This window comes from Delphinus delphis, chromosome 1 (assembly GCF_949987515.2).
Source record: "Delphinus delphis chromosome 1, mDelDel1.2, whole genome shotgun sequence".
Classification (NCBI taxonomy): Eukaryota; Metazoa; Chordata; class Mammalia; order Artiodactyla; family Delphinidae; genus Delphinus; species Delphinus delphis.
Window position 1 is genome coordinate 28,780,322 of NC_082683.1, and position 16,212 is coordinate 28,796,533.

General features: G+C 41.5%; 1 protein-coding gene across 3 annotated transcripts in view; it reads left to right on the forward strand.

Moving 5' to 3' along the window:
- The window catches only part of THRAP3 (thyroid hormone receptor associated protein 3), a 76,764-nt gene that overhangs the window by 50,207 nt on the left and 10,345 nt on the right, over positions 1 to 16,212 (forward strand). For all 3 annotated transcript variants that reach the window (XM_060019335.1, XM_060019356.1, XM_060019346.1), the window contains exons 3-7: positions 6,361 to 6,528; positions 10,837 to 11,742; positions 13,277 to 13,990; positions 14,932 to 15,104; positions 15,838 to 15,949. In XM_060019335.1, the coding sequence (XP_059875318.1) occupies positions 6,392 to 6,528; positions 10,837 to 11,742; positions 13,277 to 13,990; positions 14,932 to 15,104; positions 15,838 to 15,949 (2,042 nt within the window). In that variant the 5' untranslated portion in view covers positions 6,361 to 6,391. The remainder of the gene's footprint in view (positions 1 to 6,360; positions 6,529 to 10,836; positions 11,743 to 13,276; positions 13,991 to 14,931; positions 15,105 to 15,837; positions 15,950 to 16,212) is intronic.

Here is a 16,212-nt window from a genome sequence, read left to right on the forward strand (position 1 = left end):
CTCAGCAAAACCCTGTACAGATATTAAGTTACAGCAGTGGAGTCATTCAAAACAGTTAGGTGTAGATATCCAGAGATCAGACTGTTCACCATATGCAATAGTTCCCTGGCCCAACTCAATTCCTGTGTCCTTTCATGGGTTCAGAGAGCTTTAAAGGACTTAGTTTTGAATTGGTTTTATGTATTAGGAAGGCTGTGGGTGTGTTTTTTGCGTGTGTGTGTGTGTGTGTGTGTGTTTTGTGGGTGTGTTTTATGTTGTTTTGTTTTCAGGTTATAGTATGTTTGCCTTAAAGTTTTATTTGCTTGATTAGTAGTAAGTCCTCTTTCTATGAAAGAAAATAAACAGTAACATCTTTTTTTTATTTCTCTCTTTATTAACTTTTTTTTTAAACATCTTTATTGGGGTATAATTGCTTTACAATGGTGTGTTAGTTTCTGCTTTATAACAAAGTGAATCAGTTATACAAATACATATGTTCCCATATCTCTTCCCTCTTGCGTCTCCCTCCCTCCCACCCTCCCCATCCCACCCCTCCAGGCGGTCACAGAGCACAGAGCCGATATCCCTGTGCCATGCGGCTGCTTCCCACTAGCTATCTACCTTACGTTTGTTAGTGTGTATATGTCCATGACTCTCTCTCGCCCTGTCACAGCTCACCCTTCCCCCTCCCCATATCCTCAAGTCCATTCTCCAGTAGGTCTGTGTCTTTATTCCTGTCTTACCCCTCGGTTCTTCATGACATTTTTTTTTCTTCTTAAATTCCATATATATGTGTTAGCATACGGTATTTGTCTTTTTCTTTCTGACTTACTTCACTCTGGAGAAAAGGGAACACTCTTGCACTGCTGGTGGGAATGTGAATTGGTTCAGCCACTATGGAGAACAGTATGGAGGTTCCTTAAAAAACTACAAATAAAACTACCATATGACCCAACAGTCACATCTTAACGGAAGATCCGAACGAACTTTTTGGCCAACCCAGTAGCTTGACCATTTAGGGCTGCCAAGGTTGGAGCCCCAGGGCAGCCCATTGAGAAGCTGTATTTGGCACTACTTAGTTTTAGGAGCTCAGTCTCCTGCCAAATGTAACCTATCCACAGCGTTCCAAACATGGGGCAAACAGTATTAAATTTAACTACCGAAGTGTTTCTTCTGGTGAATTCAGCAAGACACCTACCATGTGCCAAGCACAATGCTGGCATAGTCACTAGGGACACTAAGAAGAAACTTAACAATCTGGAGTGAGAAGGGGAGAGGAGTAATTGAATTCTTTCTTATCTTTGAGAGTCTTTGATTTAGAGAAGCTTGCTTTGGCCCTCGCTGCCAATATTATTCTTGTTGCTTGGAGTTGAAAAATAAGATCTGTATTTTTAATGACATAAAAGCCATGTAATTATATACCTTAAGGCCTTTGTTTTGTTTTACGTTAAAATGTATCTGCTCTTGCAAGGACGAGTGGCTTGGTGGAGAAGGCTTGGGCTTTAAAAAGGGTGGTGGGTCTGGAAATTACCCTCTCACGTGGCTCTGCAGAAGAGTTTAAAAATGAACCCTTCCTCCAAGTGACAGAATTATATCTGAAACCATTTCAGAAGGCTGTTTGAAATTCTACACTTGGGTTTTAAATAAAAAGGGGGGAGGGTAGAACAACAGTAGTATAAATACAAGATGGAGGAGGAGGATATCTTGCAGCTGAAGAAGGGTTTATGAGAAAGGATTTGAGGGCTTAGTAACTCATCTCACTCTGAATCAACATGTGGTGTGGCTGCCAGAAAGAGAAATCTTAGGATGCATTAGTAGTGTCTAAATAGTTTTATAATAGGCCAAATTTGGTGAATTACATTTAGTTCTGAGTATCCCAGTGAAGGAGGACAAACTGGAATTGATTCAGTGGCAAACAGGGTGATAATGTGGATATGAAACCATGTCATCTGAAGGATGTTGGAAAGTTGAGGGTATTTGGATCATACCAGCCCTTAACTAGAAGTTTAGGAACTGGATCCTATATTTCTGCCTGCTAACATGCTGAGTACTACTTGTTCAATAGGTGGATTCTTTTATATTGCTGGTGTAGGAACATCGCTGTTTTATTCTGAATGAAACAGCATGTCCAGGAAGAGTAGGCTGAAGTACTGCTGAAGAAACAAAACTTCCTTTGGGGGAAATTTTAATCTGAACAGAAACCAAACTTCTTAAAGAAAAACCAGAACGAACTTTTTGGCCAACCCAATACTTGTAACATGTAAAACGTGCTAAGTTGATTTTCAAGGTGATATTTGTCGTACTTTCCATACTATTTTTAGAGCATGGACATGGAAGAAATGTTAGAAATGGGAAAAGCTATGTGTAAACACAATGAAGTTTTAAAGGTCTTCAAAGTAGAACTGTGAATTGTTTTGAATGAATTTTGGTAATTTAATCAGATAGCTTTAGTTATGGTTGTCCCTACCTTACACTAAAATGTTTGTATAAAATGTTTATATACATGAAATCTATGTATATCAGGAGAAGACACTTCTTGGTCTTTTGGACCTTTTCCTTTCTTGTGTGACTTGCTGTTTCATAGTCTTCAGGTGACAGCTTAAATGCCACCTCTGGACCATCCTATCTAAATAACTCACTACCACACTTCATAAATTTGCCAACATTATGCGCTATTTGCCTTCTTCCTCGTACTTACCAGAATTTGAAATTACATTTTTGCTTGCTTGCTTGGTTATGATCTATCTGTAATTCTAGATTGTAAGCTCCATGGAGGCAAAGACCAAGTCTACTTTAATTTACCATTGTTTGTCCACTCTCTAGAGTTCTCTTGAATGAGTTAAGATATTCATTGATTTATTTCCAGCTCTGGTTTTGTATCATCCAAAGTTATTCCTCTTAACTCTCAGGGAATAGTGATGTTTTAAAATTAGTTTCAGTTCACATTAAAGAAATTCTAGGAGTGAGGGTGTGTCACAGTATTGTGACTCTTGAGTACATTTGTCAATTCTAGTAAATGTAATATAGGTAGAAGTGTTACATTTGGCTGTATTTTTTTTTTTTTTTTCGGTATGCGGGCCTCTCCCGTTGTGGAGCACAGGCTCCGGACGCTCAGGCTCAGCGGCCATGGCTCACGGGCCTAGCCGCTTCGCGGCATGTGGGATCTTCCCGGACCAGGGCACGAACCCGTGTCCCCTGCATTGGCAGGCGGACTCTCAACCACTGCACCACCAGGGAAGCCCACTATCTGTATTTTTAAAAAATACTTTGCCTTCTTTCTATTTGTTCATTTGGTTGTGTCGGGTCTTAGTTGCTACCAGTGGGCTCCTTAGTTGTGGCACATGTGCTCCTTAGTTGTGGCTTGCAGACTCCTTAGTTGTGGCATGCGAACTCTTAGTTGCGGCATGCATGTGGGATCTAGTTCCCTGACCAGGGATTGAACCCGGGCCTCCTGCATTGGGAGTGCGGAGTCTTAGCCACTGGACCACCAGGGAAGTCTCTCTATCTGTATTTAGATGACGACCTTTTCTTCCTTTTCGTGAAAATTAGGTTCTTAATTTTCCAGTGACTTGGAGTTGAAATGAGTATTTCCTTTTCTACTGACTTGTTCCCCCTTCTCCTTTTTTTTTTTTCCCTTTTTTCTGCCGGGCAGCGCAGGCTTGCAGGATCTTAGTTTCCCGACCAGAGATTGAACTTGTGCCCCCAGGAGTGAAAGTGAGGACTCCTAACCACGGGACCGCCAGGGAATTCCCTCCCCTTTTCTTTTAAAGTCTGATATTGTCCACCCATTGTGTAACTGATCTAAAAGGGTATTTATTTCTAGCCTAAGCTAAATTGAAGACTGGACAGAGAAGTTGCTAGGCAAAGATACCCCTAGACTTGTAACAGAAAAAAGCCATTTAGCAAGAATGAACCTAGAGAATCCCCAAATATGCTGAAGGCCAACGAGAAAAACAATGTATTTTCAATATTCAGTTTCTGTAAATTGCTTATTTACACCTCCACCTCATATCTCCAAATAACTTATTCCTCTACCCTGGCTTTGTATAATGACACTACTTCCAAAAATCGGTTCCAAACTGAAACATCTTTGACCTTGCTAAAGCATGTAACAGTTTGATCCTTTTGGCAGGATCTAGACTGTAGGTCTTTGGTATCCTCATTTAGCAATCTCTTACTCATCACTGTTTGTCTCTGGCTTCCTAGCAGTTTCTCAGTCTTCTTCTAAATTTATGTCTCTGAGATTATGGTTATTTCCTTACGAGCTGGAGCTATAGCAGCTTCTTGGATTTCTTTGCCTTTCCAAAAGTTCTTAAAATTCAAGTCTAAAACTTGAATATAGTAATTATAAACAGATACCACCTTTCAGTTTGTCTCTGTCTTGCCCTCTTTACCAGATCCTAAACTCAATAGGAGTGGAGACTTGAATTCATTTATTCATCCCACAAGTCTCTGCATGCCTTCTGTGTGCCAGACACTGCTCTGGCGAGGCTGTATAATGGTAGTTAAGAGCACTGGTTTAGAGCCAGGTCACCTGGGTTCAAATCCCAGCCCTGCCACTTAAAGCAGCGTGCCCTTGGGCAAGTTAGTTTACCTTCTTTATGTCTCAGTATCCGCATCTGTAAAAAGGGATGTAATAATACCCTCCTTGAGGATAAGTTAATAAAAATACTGTTTAAGTGTTTGCTGTTCTGGGCATTGAGGATACAACAGTAAATAAGAAAGATGAGATTTCTGCTGGTGGGAGCTTACATCCTACTTGGGTAGAGGAGGAAAAACAAAGTAAACAAGTACAAAGTAAACAAGTTTCAAGTACTGGATTTAGTGCTGGGAAGAAGAAAACAAGGTACTGGACTAGACCTTAGAGAATGACTGCGTGGCTGCTTTTGATTGGGTGGCCAGGGCAAACCTCTGGGGAGATGGCTTTTGAGTTGGGATCTGAATAACAAGAAAATCTGAGAGGTAGGGGAGGGTGAAATGTTCATTGATTATTGTTTTCCCTTCACAAGCCAGGCACAACATTACATAAAAGAATCTTTTGTTAAGCAGTGAGGCAGCGAGGTGTGATAGGATAAGTCCTGGAGTTCTGGTCTGGTTTAGGTATTAACTAGCTTTCTGATCTTTGGAAAAAAAAGGAAAAAACAATTTTGTTTTTTTCATGGGAAAATGACCCTGAAAGAAGGTTGACTCTTGAAGCTAGTGATGGGCTAGAAGAAAGTAGAGGTTCTTCTCCTTATACATTACTTTAGTCCTATGTTTATGGATTAATATCCTGTATTTTGGGACTTCTCTGGTGGCTCAGTGGTTAACAATCTGCCTGCCAATAAGGGGACGTGGGTTCGAGCCCTGGTCCAGGAAGATACCACGTGCCGTAGAGCTGCTAAGCCTGTGCGCCACAACTACTGAGCCTGCGCTCTAGAGCCCGCGAGCCACAAGTACTGAAGCACGCACGCCTAGAGCCCGTGCTCCGCAACAACAGAAGCCACCGCAATGAGAAGCCCGCGCACTGCAACAAAGAGTAGCCCCTGCTCGCCACAACTAGAGAAAGCCAGTGCGCAGCAACGAAGACCCAACGCAGCCAAAAAAAAAATCCTATATTTTACAGGATGTAGTACATCCTGTTGTGGTATTACAATATTTGAGAATATTCTGTCACACTTTTTTTTTTTGAGCACAAATAAACAGATTTTAATTCTTTGATAAGATAAATAATATACATAGGTACTTGGTAATACTGATAAAAAAGAAGATAAAAGTTAGAAAAATACAAAATGGAAAGATATAACTATAGATGTAATGAGCAGATGTATGGTTATAATTATAGGTGTAATACATAATTTTAGGTGTAAAGGAGATTACAGAATCTCTCACACTTTAAACCTTTTCCTTTGAAGTAAATATTAAGGGTATGCCTCATGGATTCAGGGTCCAGGAAGTAGGGAAATGGTAAGATGTGCCACAAACTCTATAACCAAGATGTCATTGCATAGAGTTTCTTCTGTGAGGACTGGGAAGCCTGTCTCAGGTCATCTCAGTACTTTTATTAACAGTTAACTTAGTTTGCAAAACTTGTCTGCTTATTGAGAAAAGACTATGTGCCCCAGGTTATCAATAGCTCTCCTCATTTTTGTCTGTGTTTCATGGTGTCCCCCAGTTAGAGTTACAGGTCAGGTTTTCCATTTGCTGCTGTGGGTTGGTACGTTGGGAATTGTACCGCTTAGAAATCCCCCTTGGTAAAAGGGCAAAGAATGTTTGGTTTGGTTTGGTTTTAGCAGTCATTTCATCTTTTTTGTTTGTTTCTAAGTGTCCATAGAAGTTCAAGGGACTCACTCATTTGCAAAGGGGCTCACTCATTTGTTTGATTCTGTTTTTTTACATTAGGTGTAATTGAAAAGCGACCCTCTCTTTAGAGATGTCAAAAACAAACAAATCTAAGTCTGGATCTCGCTCTTCTCGATCAAGATCTGCATCAAGATCTCGTTCTCGTTCGTTTTCGAAGTCTCGGTCCAGAAGTCGGTCTGTCTCTCGTTCAAGGAAACGCAGGCTGAGGTAAGGGGATGTGATTGTATAATGAGATGATCATTGATCAGTCAGTATAGGTCTCTGAAGATCTTTTGTTAGACCCTTTCTGTGAGTGTCAAATGGAGGTGCGGGGTTGGCTTGAGGTGGCGTGTTGGGCGGTAAGATATTCCAGGTCTCTTCAAATGTTACAAATCCAAATCATCTTTGATTGCCATGCTGTTGGCCTAATTCCTTTTCTTTCCTGTCAGCACATACTGTTTTTCATCCACTGTGGAAGAAAGAGCATTTTATTTTTATTTAAGCTACTTGCTTCAAATCTCTACACCTGATTATTTTTCACTGAAGTATTTTTGGAGGCTTGGACCAAGGTTTATTTGCATCATCAGCAAAGACAGGATAGCTAAGAGGATTAATAGTATGATCAACATTGCAAGGAAAGGAAACCTTAACTCACTAAAATAATTAAACCTTAAAGAACTTAATCAGGAGTCCTTTGTATATATATACCTGATACGCCAACTACTAACAAGCTGCAGCTATTTAGTAAAACACATCTTGCAACTGCCTAAAAAAATCACTATTGTAGACATCACTTTGCCTTAGTAAATATGCAAATAATTCTTTTGAATTTATTGCCAGTATTCTTTAATTTAGTCAGTTTCTACACCTTTAGTTGGATTATTTCCTATTTCAGCTGTCTTGGAATATAATGCCAAACTTCCAGCATCTTTCGTCTTTTGTTGTGTTATGAGTTCGGTTTTTCATTCTTTAAAACTTTCTTTTGTGAGTAGATAAGAACCTGTTAGTAAATATAAGTTTCTATATGTGTGTTAGAGAAATATTGATGTATCTAAATGTTTAAATACCAAAAGGGGATCTTTGTACAATTTCATTCTTCTTGTCAGAGCTGCAGTAGGCAAGGAGACAATTTCTCAGTTTTACCACTTGGCGCCCCTGCTCATTATTTTAGATGAGTATCTAGAGCCCTTCTCTTAAATGAATTATGCAGTTTAAAATAAACTCAGGAATAGTTGTTATTAATCTTTATTGATGGTTTCCATAGTCCTACTCCTAAAAGAGTCTATAAACAAATAGTTGGTAGGCTCCCCCCCCCCACCCTCCCAACAAGAATAAGTTAATTCTTTTTTTTAAATACATTTATTTATTTCTATTTATTTATTATTTTTGGCTGTGTTGGGTCTTCGTTGCTGTGTGCGGGCTTTCTCTAGTTGCAGGGAGCAGGGGCTACTCTTCGTTTCGGTGTGTGGGCTTCTCATCGTGGTGGCTTCTCCTGTTGCGGACCCCAGGCTCTAGGCATGCGGGGTTCAGTAGTTGTGGTTCGCGGGCTCTAGAGCACAGGCTCAGTAGTTGTGGCGCACAGGCTTCGTTGCTCCACGACATGTGGGATCTTCCTGGACCAGGGCTGGAACCCGTGTCGCCTGCATTGGCAGGTGGATTCTTAACCACTGCACCACCAGGGAAGCCCAAGAATAAGTTAATTCTTAAATGGAATCTGTGAGAAGCCTGTCTGAAAATTAATTTCAGAGCAGAGATTGAACAAAAAATAGGTGTGCATAAATGTTAATGACTTCCATATAGTGTAGAACAGGAAGTTATAAACTTTGAGTCTCTCACTCAAAAACCCTTTTTTTTTTTTTAAGATAACATTACACCTCGAGGGTAACCAATCCTAACCTTATTTTTCTCTCCCATGTTTCTTGGGCACACATTTTTATACCAAGCTTTGTTTGAGGCCTGTGCTAGATAGAGTCTCTCTGTTGCCCAATTGTGTCAGAGTCTGTATGTAAGTAAAATTCTCTTTTATCTTCTCAAACCCCACCCCCATCCCCACCCCCACCCCCCAAAAATGAGGGAAAGCCCACTAAATAGATCTACCCCAGGAATTTGCTATCAAGGCCATAGGACCGAGCAGAGACTCTTAGTAAACTCCTACCTTGCGCCCAGAGTCTTTTGATCTGGTTTGCTTAAATCTCAGTTTCAGCTCATTTGGTTCTTTAAAACTTAATCTAGTAAATGGAAACTAAATAATTGGTTCAAAAAGAAGAGGCTGTACAACCAAAACTGAGAGAGAAAATTGAACTGACATAACCCAAATTGAAAAATGTTTACCAGCTCTGAAGTATTGTGATAGCTAGAGTTCTGGGCGGATCTCTCTGGACAGATTGCTTCTCCTTATTCTACAGATCATTTGGCATGGTCATCAACTTGGCAAATGAGGGAAAGATACCTTATGCAGGCAATATGTGCCGGGGTAGGTCTAGAGCCACTCCATGTGCTGTCCTAATACCTGTAAGATTATTTTGGAGGAATATCTCCACTAGAAAACAAGTTTTTATATTTGATTCTAGTCTGACTTCTCTGCTTTTTAGAAACAGATAAATTTGCCACTGGATGTTCAATTTTTAATTCTGGCTTACCTGTTTCATGATTTTTTCTTTTGTTTTCCCTCTCCTACAAGGAAAGTATACTGTCCAGAGAGTTTGAGAAACCATACCTTTAAATTAACTTAACTGCTGAGTTCTACAGAATTGGAGAAAATTGGTTGTTTCCTTGTATTTCACAGACTGTTGTATCCTTTTAAATGACTTCTCATAAATAAATTTGCAATCTGCAGAGACTCAAATTCCTGCATCCGTGCAGTGACTGCGGGGTTTGGATGCAGTATGCCGCAGGGCCCTCACTAGTAATTGGTGACAGAAGCAGCAGTAGCCTCTGAGGATGGGAACATGAATAAAACCCTCCTTAGTGCTGGTGGTGCATCACCTCCCTCAAGTACAGCCATTAAATTGGGTCATATTCAGTTTCATAGCTGCATCTGCCTCTCCCTTCTTTCTTACATTGTTCTATTTTCGAATGAAAAGTGTGAAAGGTAAGTTTGTTTTTTTAAATTGTACTTAAATAGCAACCATTAACAACCATCACTATGCTTCATCTTCACTAGTTCCTTTTGTTCTTGGAGTAGATAAAGAACCTGGGTAGTAAGTAGTGGGAAGCCAATCCCACTTTATCTTCTAAGTGTAAGTTTCTTTCTAAAAATAACATTCTGTTTAGTTGTTAAAACCTGTCACATTTGCATCTGTTTCCAGTTAGGTCTGATATGAGAAGTCCTGCTTATGAATTGAAAGGTTTTTATTCTATATGTAAAGAAAATATTTTTGGAGTTTTCTAGTAATTTTACATATTTCTAGTTAACTACTTAGGAGTAGTGACTAATTAACGCTCTATATCATAGTTGACATGACAAGTGGTATCAAAGAACGCCACTGGATTTTCCATACCAACAAATACAGTTTTTGGCTTTTTGATGGAAACAGCTCCCTGTCATTGACAAGCCTGGCATTTGTGAACATGTAATTTTTACAGAGTTAGGTTACTGTTGAATCCCCACCGGTCTGGAAATGTACCTTTGCTAAATTAGAGTTCTGTATTGTTAAATGAAGAAGAACACCACTAGGCTTTAGGTTGACCTTAAAGATGTGCAAGTGTGGGGCTGTTTTTGTAGTTCCTCTTTGCTACCCTCTTGTGTGTTTTGATGTCTTATGGTCAGATGGTGCCCTCTTGTGGCACCTGGGTAAGACCTTGTAGTTCAGCCACAGAAACTTGACCTTCTAGATAATGAGACCATTTCCAGATTCCCAGTTTAAAAAAAAACAACAATATTTGTATGCTTTGCTGCTGATCTGATTTCAGTTAAAATTCTTTTAAGCTTTGAACAGATGAGTTCTCTGAGTCCCTATTTAAGCATTCTTTGGTTTAGAACTGTTGTAACTTTTTTTTATACAACCCCAAGTCTTAGTGGAAGCTAAGAAATTAGCCCTGCACAGACAGAGAGAGGTGGATAGGATGGGGAGTAAGCAGTGTGGGGCCAGAGGATCTGAATAGTTACCTGTCTGGGTACCACAGCATGCAGGGATCACTTCCAATGACCCAGGGACCTACCTGTACAATCCTCTGTGCCTGTGAAACTCTTAGCAAGTAGTATACTATATTAAAATGGTGTTTGTTTAGTTTACCACATTAGAAACATTTTTATATTCTCTCAGTCACTATAGAAATACATCTCCATTTAGAATGTGCTACAGTATTAATGAAGCATCTCAGTGTCTCATTTGTTAAAGTGCTTCTTTATTTTTGTACTTAATGTGGCCATAAGAGTAGAATTAATTATTTAAGTTTGTACCTTTCGTTTGAAAACACTGAAGTTAAATGATGCATAAGAAGAGGGATTTACCTCTTTGTTGGCAGGTTTTTCTTGAGTAAAAATGCTTGTGTCAAAAATTCAAACATTCCTTCCCTCCCCTGCCCCTCTTTCAGTTCTAGGTCTCGTTCCAGATCATATTCTCCAGCTCATAACAGAGAGAGAAATCACCCAAGAGTATATCAGAATCGGGATTTCCGAGGTCACAACAGAGGCTATAGAAGGCCCTATTATTTCCGTGGGCGCAACAGAGGCTTTTATCCATGGGGCCAGTATAACCGAGGAGGCTATGGAAACTACCGCTCAAACTGGCAGAATTACCGGCAGGCATACAGTCCTCGTCGGGGCCGTTCCCGATCCCGGTCCCCAAAGAGAAGGTCCCCTTCACCAAGGTCCAGGAGCCATTCTAGAAACTCCGATAAGTCTTCCTCTGACAGGTCAAGGCGTTCCTCATCCTCTCGTTCTTCCTCCAACCACAGCCGAGTTGAATCTTCTAAGCGCAAGTCTGCAAAGGAGAAAAAGTCTTCTTCCAAGGATAGCCGGCCGTCTCAGGCTGCCGGGGATAACCAGGGAGATGAGGCCAAGGAGCAGCCGTTCTCTGGAGGCACCTCTCAAGACACAAAAGCGTCTGAGAGCTCAAAGCCATGGCCAGATGCCACCACATACAGTGCTGGTTCTGCATCACGGGCCTCAGCCGTGTCTGAGCTGAGTCCTCGGGAGCGAAGCCCGGCTCTCAAAAGCCCCCTCCAGTCTGTGGTGGTGAGGAGGCGGTCACCTCGTCCTAGCCCTGTGCCCAAACCTAGCCCTCCGCTTTCCAGCACATCCCAGATGGGCTCAGCTCTGCAGAGTGGTGCTGGGTACCAGGCTGGGGCACACCAAGGTCAGTTTGACCATGGCTCGGGGTCATTGAGTCCATCCAAAAAGAGCCCCATGGGTAAGAGTCCACCAGCCACTGGCTCCACATATGGCTCATCTCAGAAAGAGGAGGCTGCTGCTCCAGGCGGAGCAGCCTATACAAAGAGGCAAGTATCTTGTTTCCCCTGTCTGGTTGTTTTTATCTCACCAGCCGGCAGTTTAGTTGTAATGTGATCTGTAGAGCTCTGATTAATGGTAATAAGGTAATCCCGTTTCCTCAACTTTTCATTTAGCAAACTTTAAAGCATCACCCCAGGAAACCTTTAGCTTAACTCTAGTTTTCCTACCTTCCTGAATTTGTATTGCAGCATAAAGTTTCTTTAGACTACTCTGCAATGATGTTTTCACATTTAAAGTTTACCTTGGATTCTACCAGTATAAGCCAGAGAACAGTAGAGATTTGTGGGTCAGCCATCAAAAAATGTGGTCTTTACCAAAATGAATGGCTGTTGGAGCTGTTAGACCCTCTAGGACGTACCATCTCCTGTGATCGATCTGCATCAGTCCATCATGGTGAAGAGCTGCACCCTCACACCCTCCAGTTGAGGAGACTGGGCAGAATGGGAAAGTCCAAGGCTTAGTCCAGGAAGACCTTGTTTTAAAATCACAAAGTGGGTGTATGTCCCAGTAGAAGCCAACCAGGCTGTGTCTTAGGAGAGGACATAACAGTGTCTCTGTCTTTCTACCTGGGGGACACACTGAGTTGGAACTTGAATCTTTTTTACGTGGTTGGATGGATTGGGGTGGCAGAGACATAACAGGGAATTTGTACTGGGACCAGGTTGTTAAGAGGGCTTTACAGAGCAGGTGGTTCCCCTCCTGCCCCCACCTTTTCCTTTTATTAGCATATTCTTTGCTGCCCTGCTGTCCTTTGGTTCTTTTTTGTCATATTAATGCAACTATAACATGATCAGACTTTTTCCATTCATGGTACAAATGAGACGTTCAGAATCTGTACTTTGCAGCTTTCAGTAAGTCTGCTTTGAAATACAAGTTTTGTTCCTTGCCAGGACTATGAATCTCATTAGAACACTTGGGCATGAGCTCTGCTTTTCCATAAGAATGAGTAGGATGATTTTTGCCCCCTCCCCCAATTAACATGTATTCTGTTTTTATTTGTGTTTGCAGTATATTTCATACTTAGATCTTCTAGGTGACTTGAAGCAAATTTGAAGTCTCTTTTGAGACTTGTATTTCCAAATGTGAGTTGTATAAAAGCAAAACAGTCCAAGGTTGAACATTCTATGTTAACTTTGCTGAAAGCAGATTTTAAGTGACTGAGTGAAGGTTGGATAAGACCTTAAGTTTTTTTTTTCCTAGACCACTTACAGGTAAGTAGGTTTTTGTTTTTCAGTATCCTAAAAATTGCCTTTGCTATTTTCTTTTTGTTTGTTTTTCTAATACACAACTCCATAGACCATATAGTTTTCTCTTAAATGCCAAGTCCATAGATCTGTGAAGAGCAGTTTTTTAGAAATTAATAGAAGGTAACCAAGACTCCTTTCGTAACACTGGAATCCACAAGACATGCTTATTAGAGAAGCAGAATCCTAAGACCGTACGCACATGGTGCTAGTTTATTTTAGATCAAGTTGCTTAAGAAGCTTCTTGTGTGTGTCTCCCTTGTGTTTTCATAACTAGGTATCTAGATGAGCAGAAGACAGAGAATGGAAAGGATAAGGAACAGAAACAAACAAATACTGATAAAGAGAAAATGAAAGAGAAAGGGAGCTTCTCTGATGCGGGCTTGGGTGATACAAAAATGAAATCTGATCCATTTGCTCCCAAAACTGATACTGAGAAGCCTTTCCGGGGTAGCCAGTCTCCTAAAAGGTATAAGCTCCGAGATGACTTTGAGAAGAAGATGGCTGACTTCCACAAGGAGGAGATGGATGATCAAGATAAAGACAAGGGTAAAGGAAGGAAGGAATCTGAGTTTGATGATGAACCCAAATTCATGTCGAAAGTTGTAGCAGGTGCAAACAAAAACCAGGAGGAGGAAAAGTCAGGCAAATGGGAGGGCCTGATGTACGCACCGCCAGGGAAGGAAAAGCAAAGAAAAACGGAGGAGTTGGAGGAAGAGTCTTTCTCAGAGAGATCCAAAAAGGAGGATCGGGGAGGACCCAAGAGAACCGAAAGTGGGCACAGGGGATTTGTGCCTGAAAAAAATTTCCGAGTGACTGCTTACAAAGCAGTCCAGGAGAAAAGCTCATCACCTCCCCCGAGAAAGACCTCTGAGAGCCGAGAGAAGCTAGGAGCCAAAGGAGACTTTTCCACGGGGAAGTCTTCCTTTTCCATTACTCGAGAGGCCCAGGTCAATGTCCGGATGGACTCTTTTGATGAGGACCTTGCCAGGTGAGCTGTAGTCCATCTTGACCCACAGGGTTTTAGTAGCCTAACCTCTCTCCCTGAGGTCATTCTGGAACGAGGACAGGCCCCTCATGTATTTCCCCGCTGTCTCATTTTCAGTGTGTATACCCTCGTGTCTCTGTTTTCAGTGGAGAAGTGTGCATCACTGAGCAGTTATATGTTGGGGGCAGTATCATAGCAGTGGTGAAGCGTCTTTTTACACTATAGTGACTGGCTTTTTTGATGCTGGGTCCCCTCTGCTGCTCTCTTGCACTCTATTCATCACATTGTAAGCTCCCCTGCCGGCCCCATTCCACCCCCGTCCTGTTGCCTTCCTAAATGTGCTTGAGATGTCTTTTGCCTGTGGAGCCATGCAGGGTCCATTTTTCCATTCTTAGCTAAGTCACAATATCTATTTTTACAGGTCTTCATGAAATAATATAACAGTTTTAAAGTTGGGGCTGGGGGCAGGAGAACTTAAGGAAAGAGTGATGAAGCCCAGGCTGCTTTTTACCTGGTGTAAAAACTGCAAAGCCAGTTGGAAGTCTCCTGAACAGCATTGTAGCCACATCCCACTCTTGCTGCATTGTGTCACTTCACTGAGTGGCCCTGGATGGCCAAACTAGTTGGTCTTTTAAAACACCTTCCTGTTTGTCATCTGTTAAAACCAGCAGAGACCCCCAGAACAGAATCACTGAGGTTTAATGCTTCATCCTACCCATTTGTTCCTATTAAATTCCAACGGGGAAAAGGGGAGAGAGAGGTCTTAGATGCCTTTTCCCATAGTTATGGTGCATTGAAGTTACTTTTTACTTTGGTAGGAATTAAAAAAGGAACTTTACAGATAAATTTAACTCTTTTAAAGCACGCTCTTCATTTTTAGGATTTAAACGTTCTGACTTTCTGTGTATCTTGTTACATTGGGCCTCCCTGTGTTTCTTTTTCAGACCCAGTGGCTTATTGGCTCAGGAACGAAAGCTTTGTCGGGATCTAGTTCATAGCAACAAAAAGGAACAGGAATTTCGATCCATTTTCCAGCACATACAGTCAGCTCAGTCTCAGCGGAGCCCTTCAGAACTGTTTGCCCAGCATATAGTGACTATCGTTCACCATGTTAAAGGTGAGTCCAGACCCCAGCCTGCTCAGGGTCCCTTTCCACGTGCTTAGCTTCCTCTCTAACAAGCAGAAGGATGAGTGGGGGAATGAGGGAGTCTATCAGGGATCTTTATCTCATTGATAGGGGCCTTTGAAGCTACGGGCTAGCTTGAAGGAAATTTCTTCCAGGGAGAAGTTTCCATTTTTTAATTACAGAGATGAACATTATGAAATGCTAGTGGTAACCTGTGATCATGAGAATAAGTAAAATCCTTCATGTGAAGGTTTAAATTGCTTGAAAAGGAGGTATGAAGGTGGCTTTCTCAGCCCCTCTGTCTTTTCCTGTCTAGTAGCTAGAATCCTCTAGAGGCTCCTTGAAGATCTTGGGGTATGGATAATCTTCCCCACATTATTTTGCCATCTCCTGGGCAAATGGAGGTGGACAGGCTGGGGAGTGTCATGTAGAATCTGGGTTTGGGCCAGTTATAGGTTCCATCTGAAATTGGAACTCAAGCAGGAGCTGGTGCTCTGAATCAAAGGATAGTAAGCTCTCGTTTCTCTCTTTGTATCCATGTCCTACAGTGGAAATCAGACATTGGATTTTGTCTGAACCAGCCATTTTTCCTTCTTCTTCCTAATGTTTTTTATATGGACTTGACTACTTTAGTCACATCTCTGTGGTTGTAGGTCCATGCACACGAGTTGAATGTTGGGTGTGCCTTTGATAGCCTGATATGTTTTTCTTTGACTCCCCACAGAGCATCACTTCGGGTCCTCGGGAATGACATTACATGAACGCTTTACTAAATACCTAAAGAGAGGAACCGAGCAGGAGGCAGCTAAAAACAAGAAAAGCCCAGAGATTCACAGGTGAGGACCTCAGCCTTACAGTAGAGGTGGTCATAAAAGTCTGCTCATCAGATAATAAACTCGTCTTGTTTTTGCAATTTGTTAGTTACATTATCAGCAGAATTTAAGGTAGTGCCCTCCAGGCTCTAGGATAGTGGTTGTTTGTAGTGGAAAGGGTATGCTTTGATGACTATAACTTTCTCACTTTGGGCTGGAGGAAAACAGCCCTTTTGGTATAAGTGAACCCTTGTATTCTTGGGAGCTGGCAGACAGTAACCCAAGAT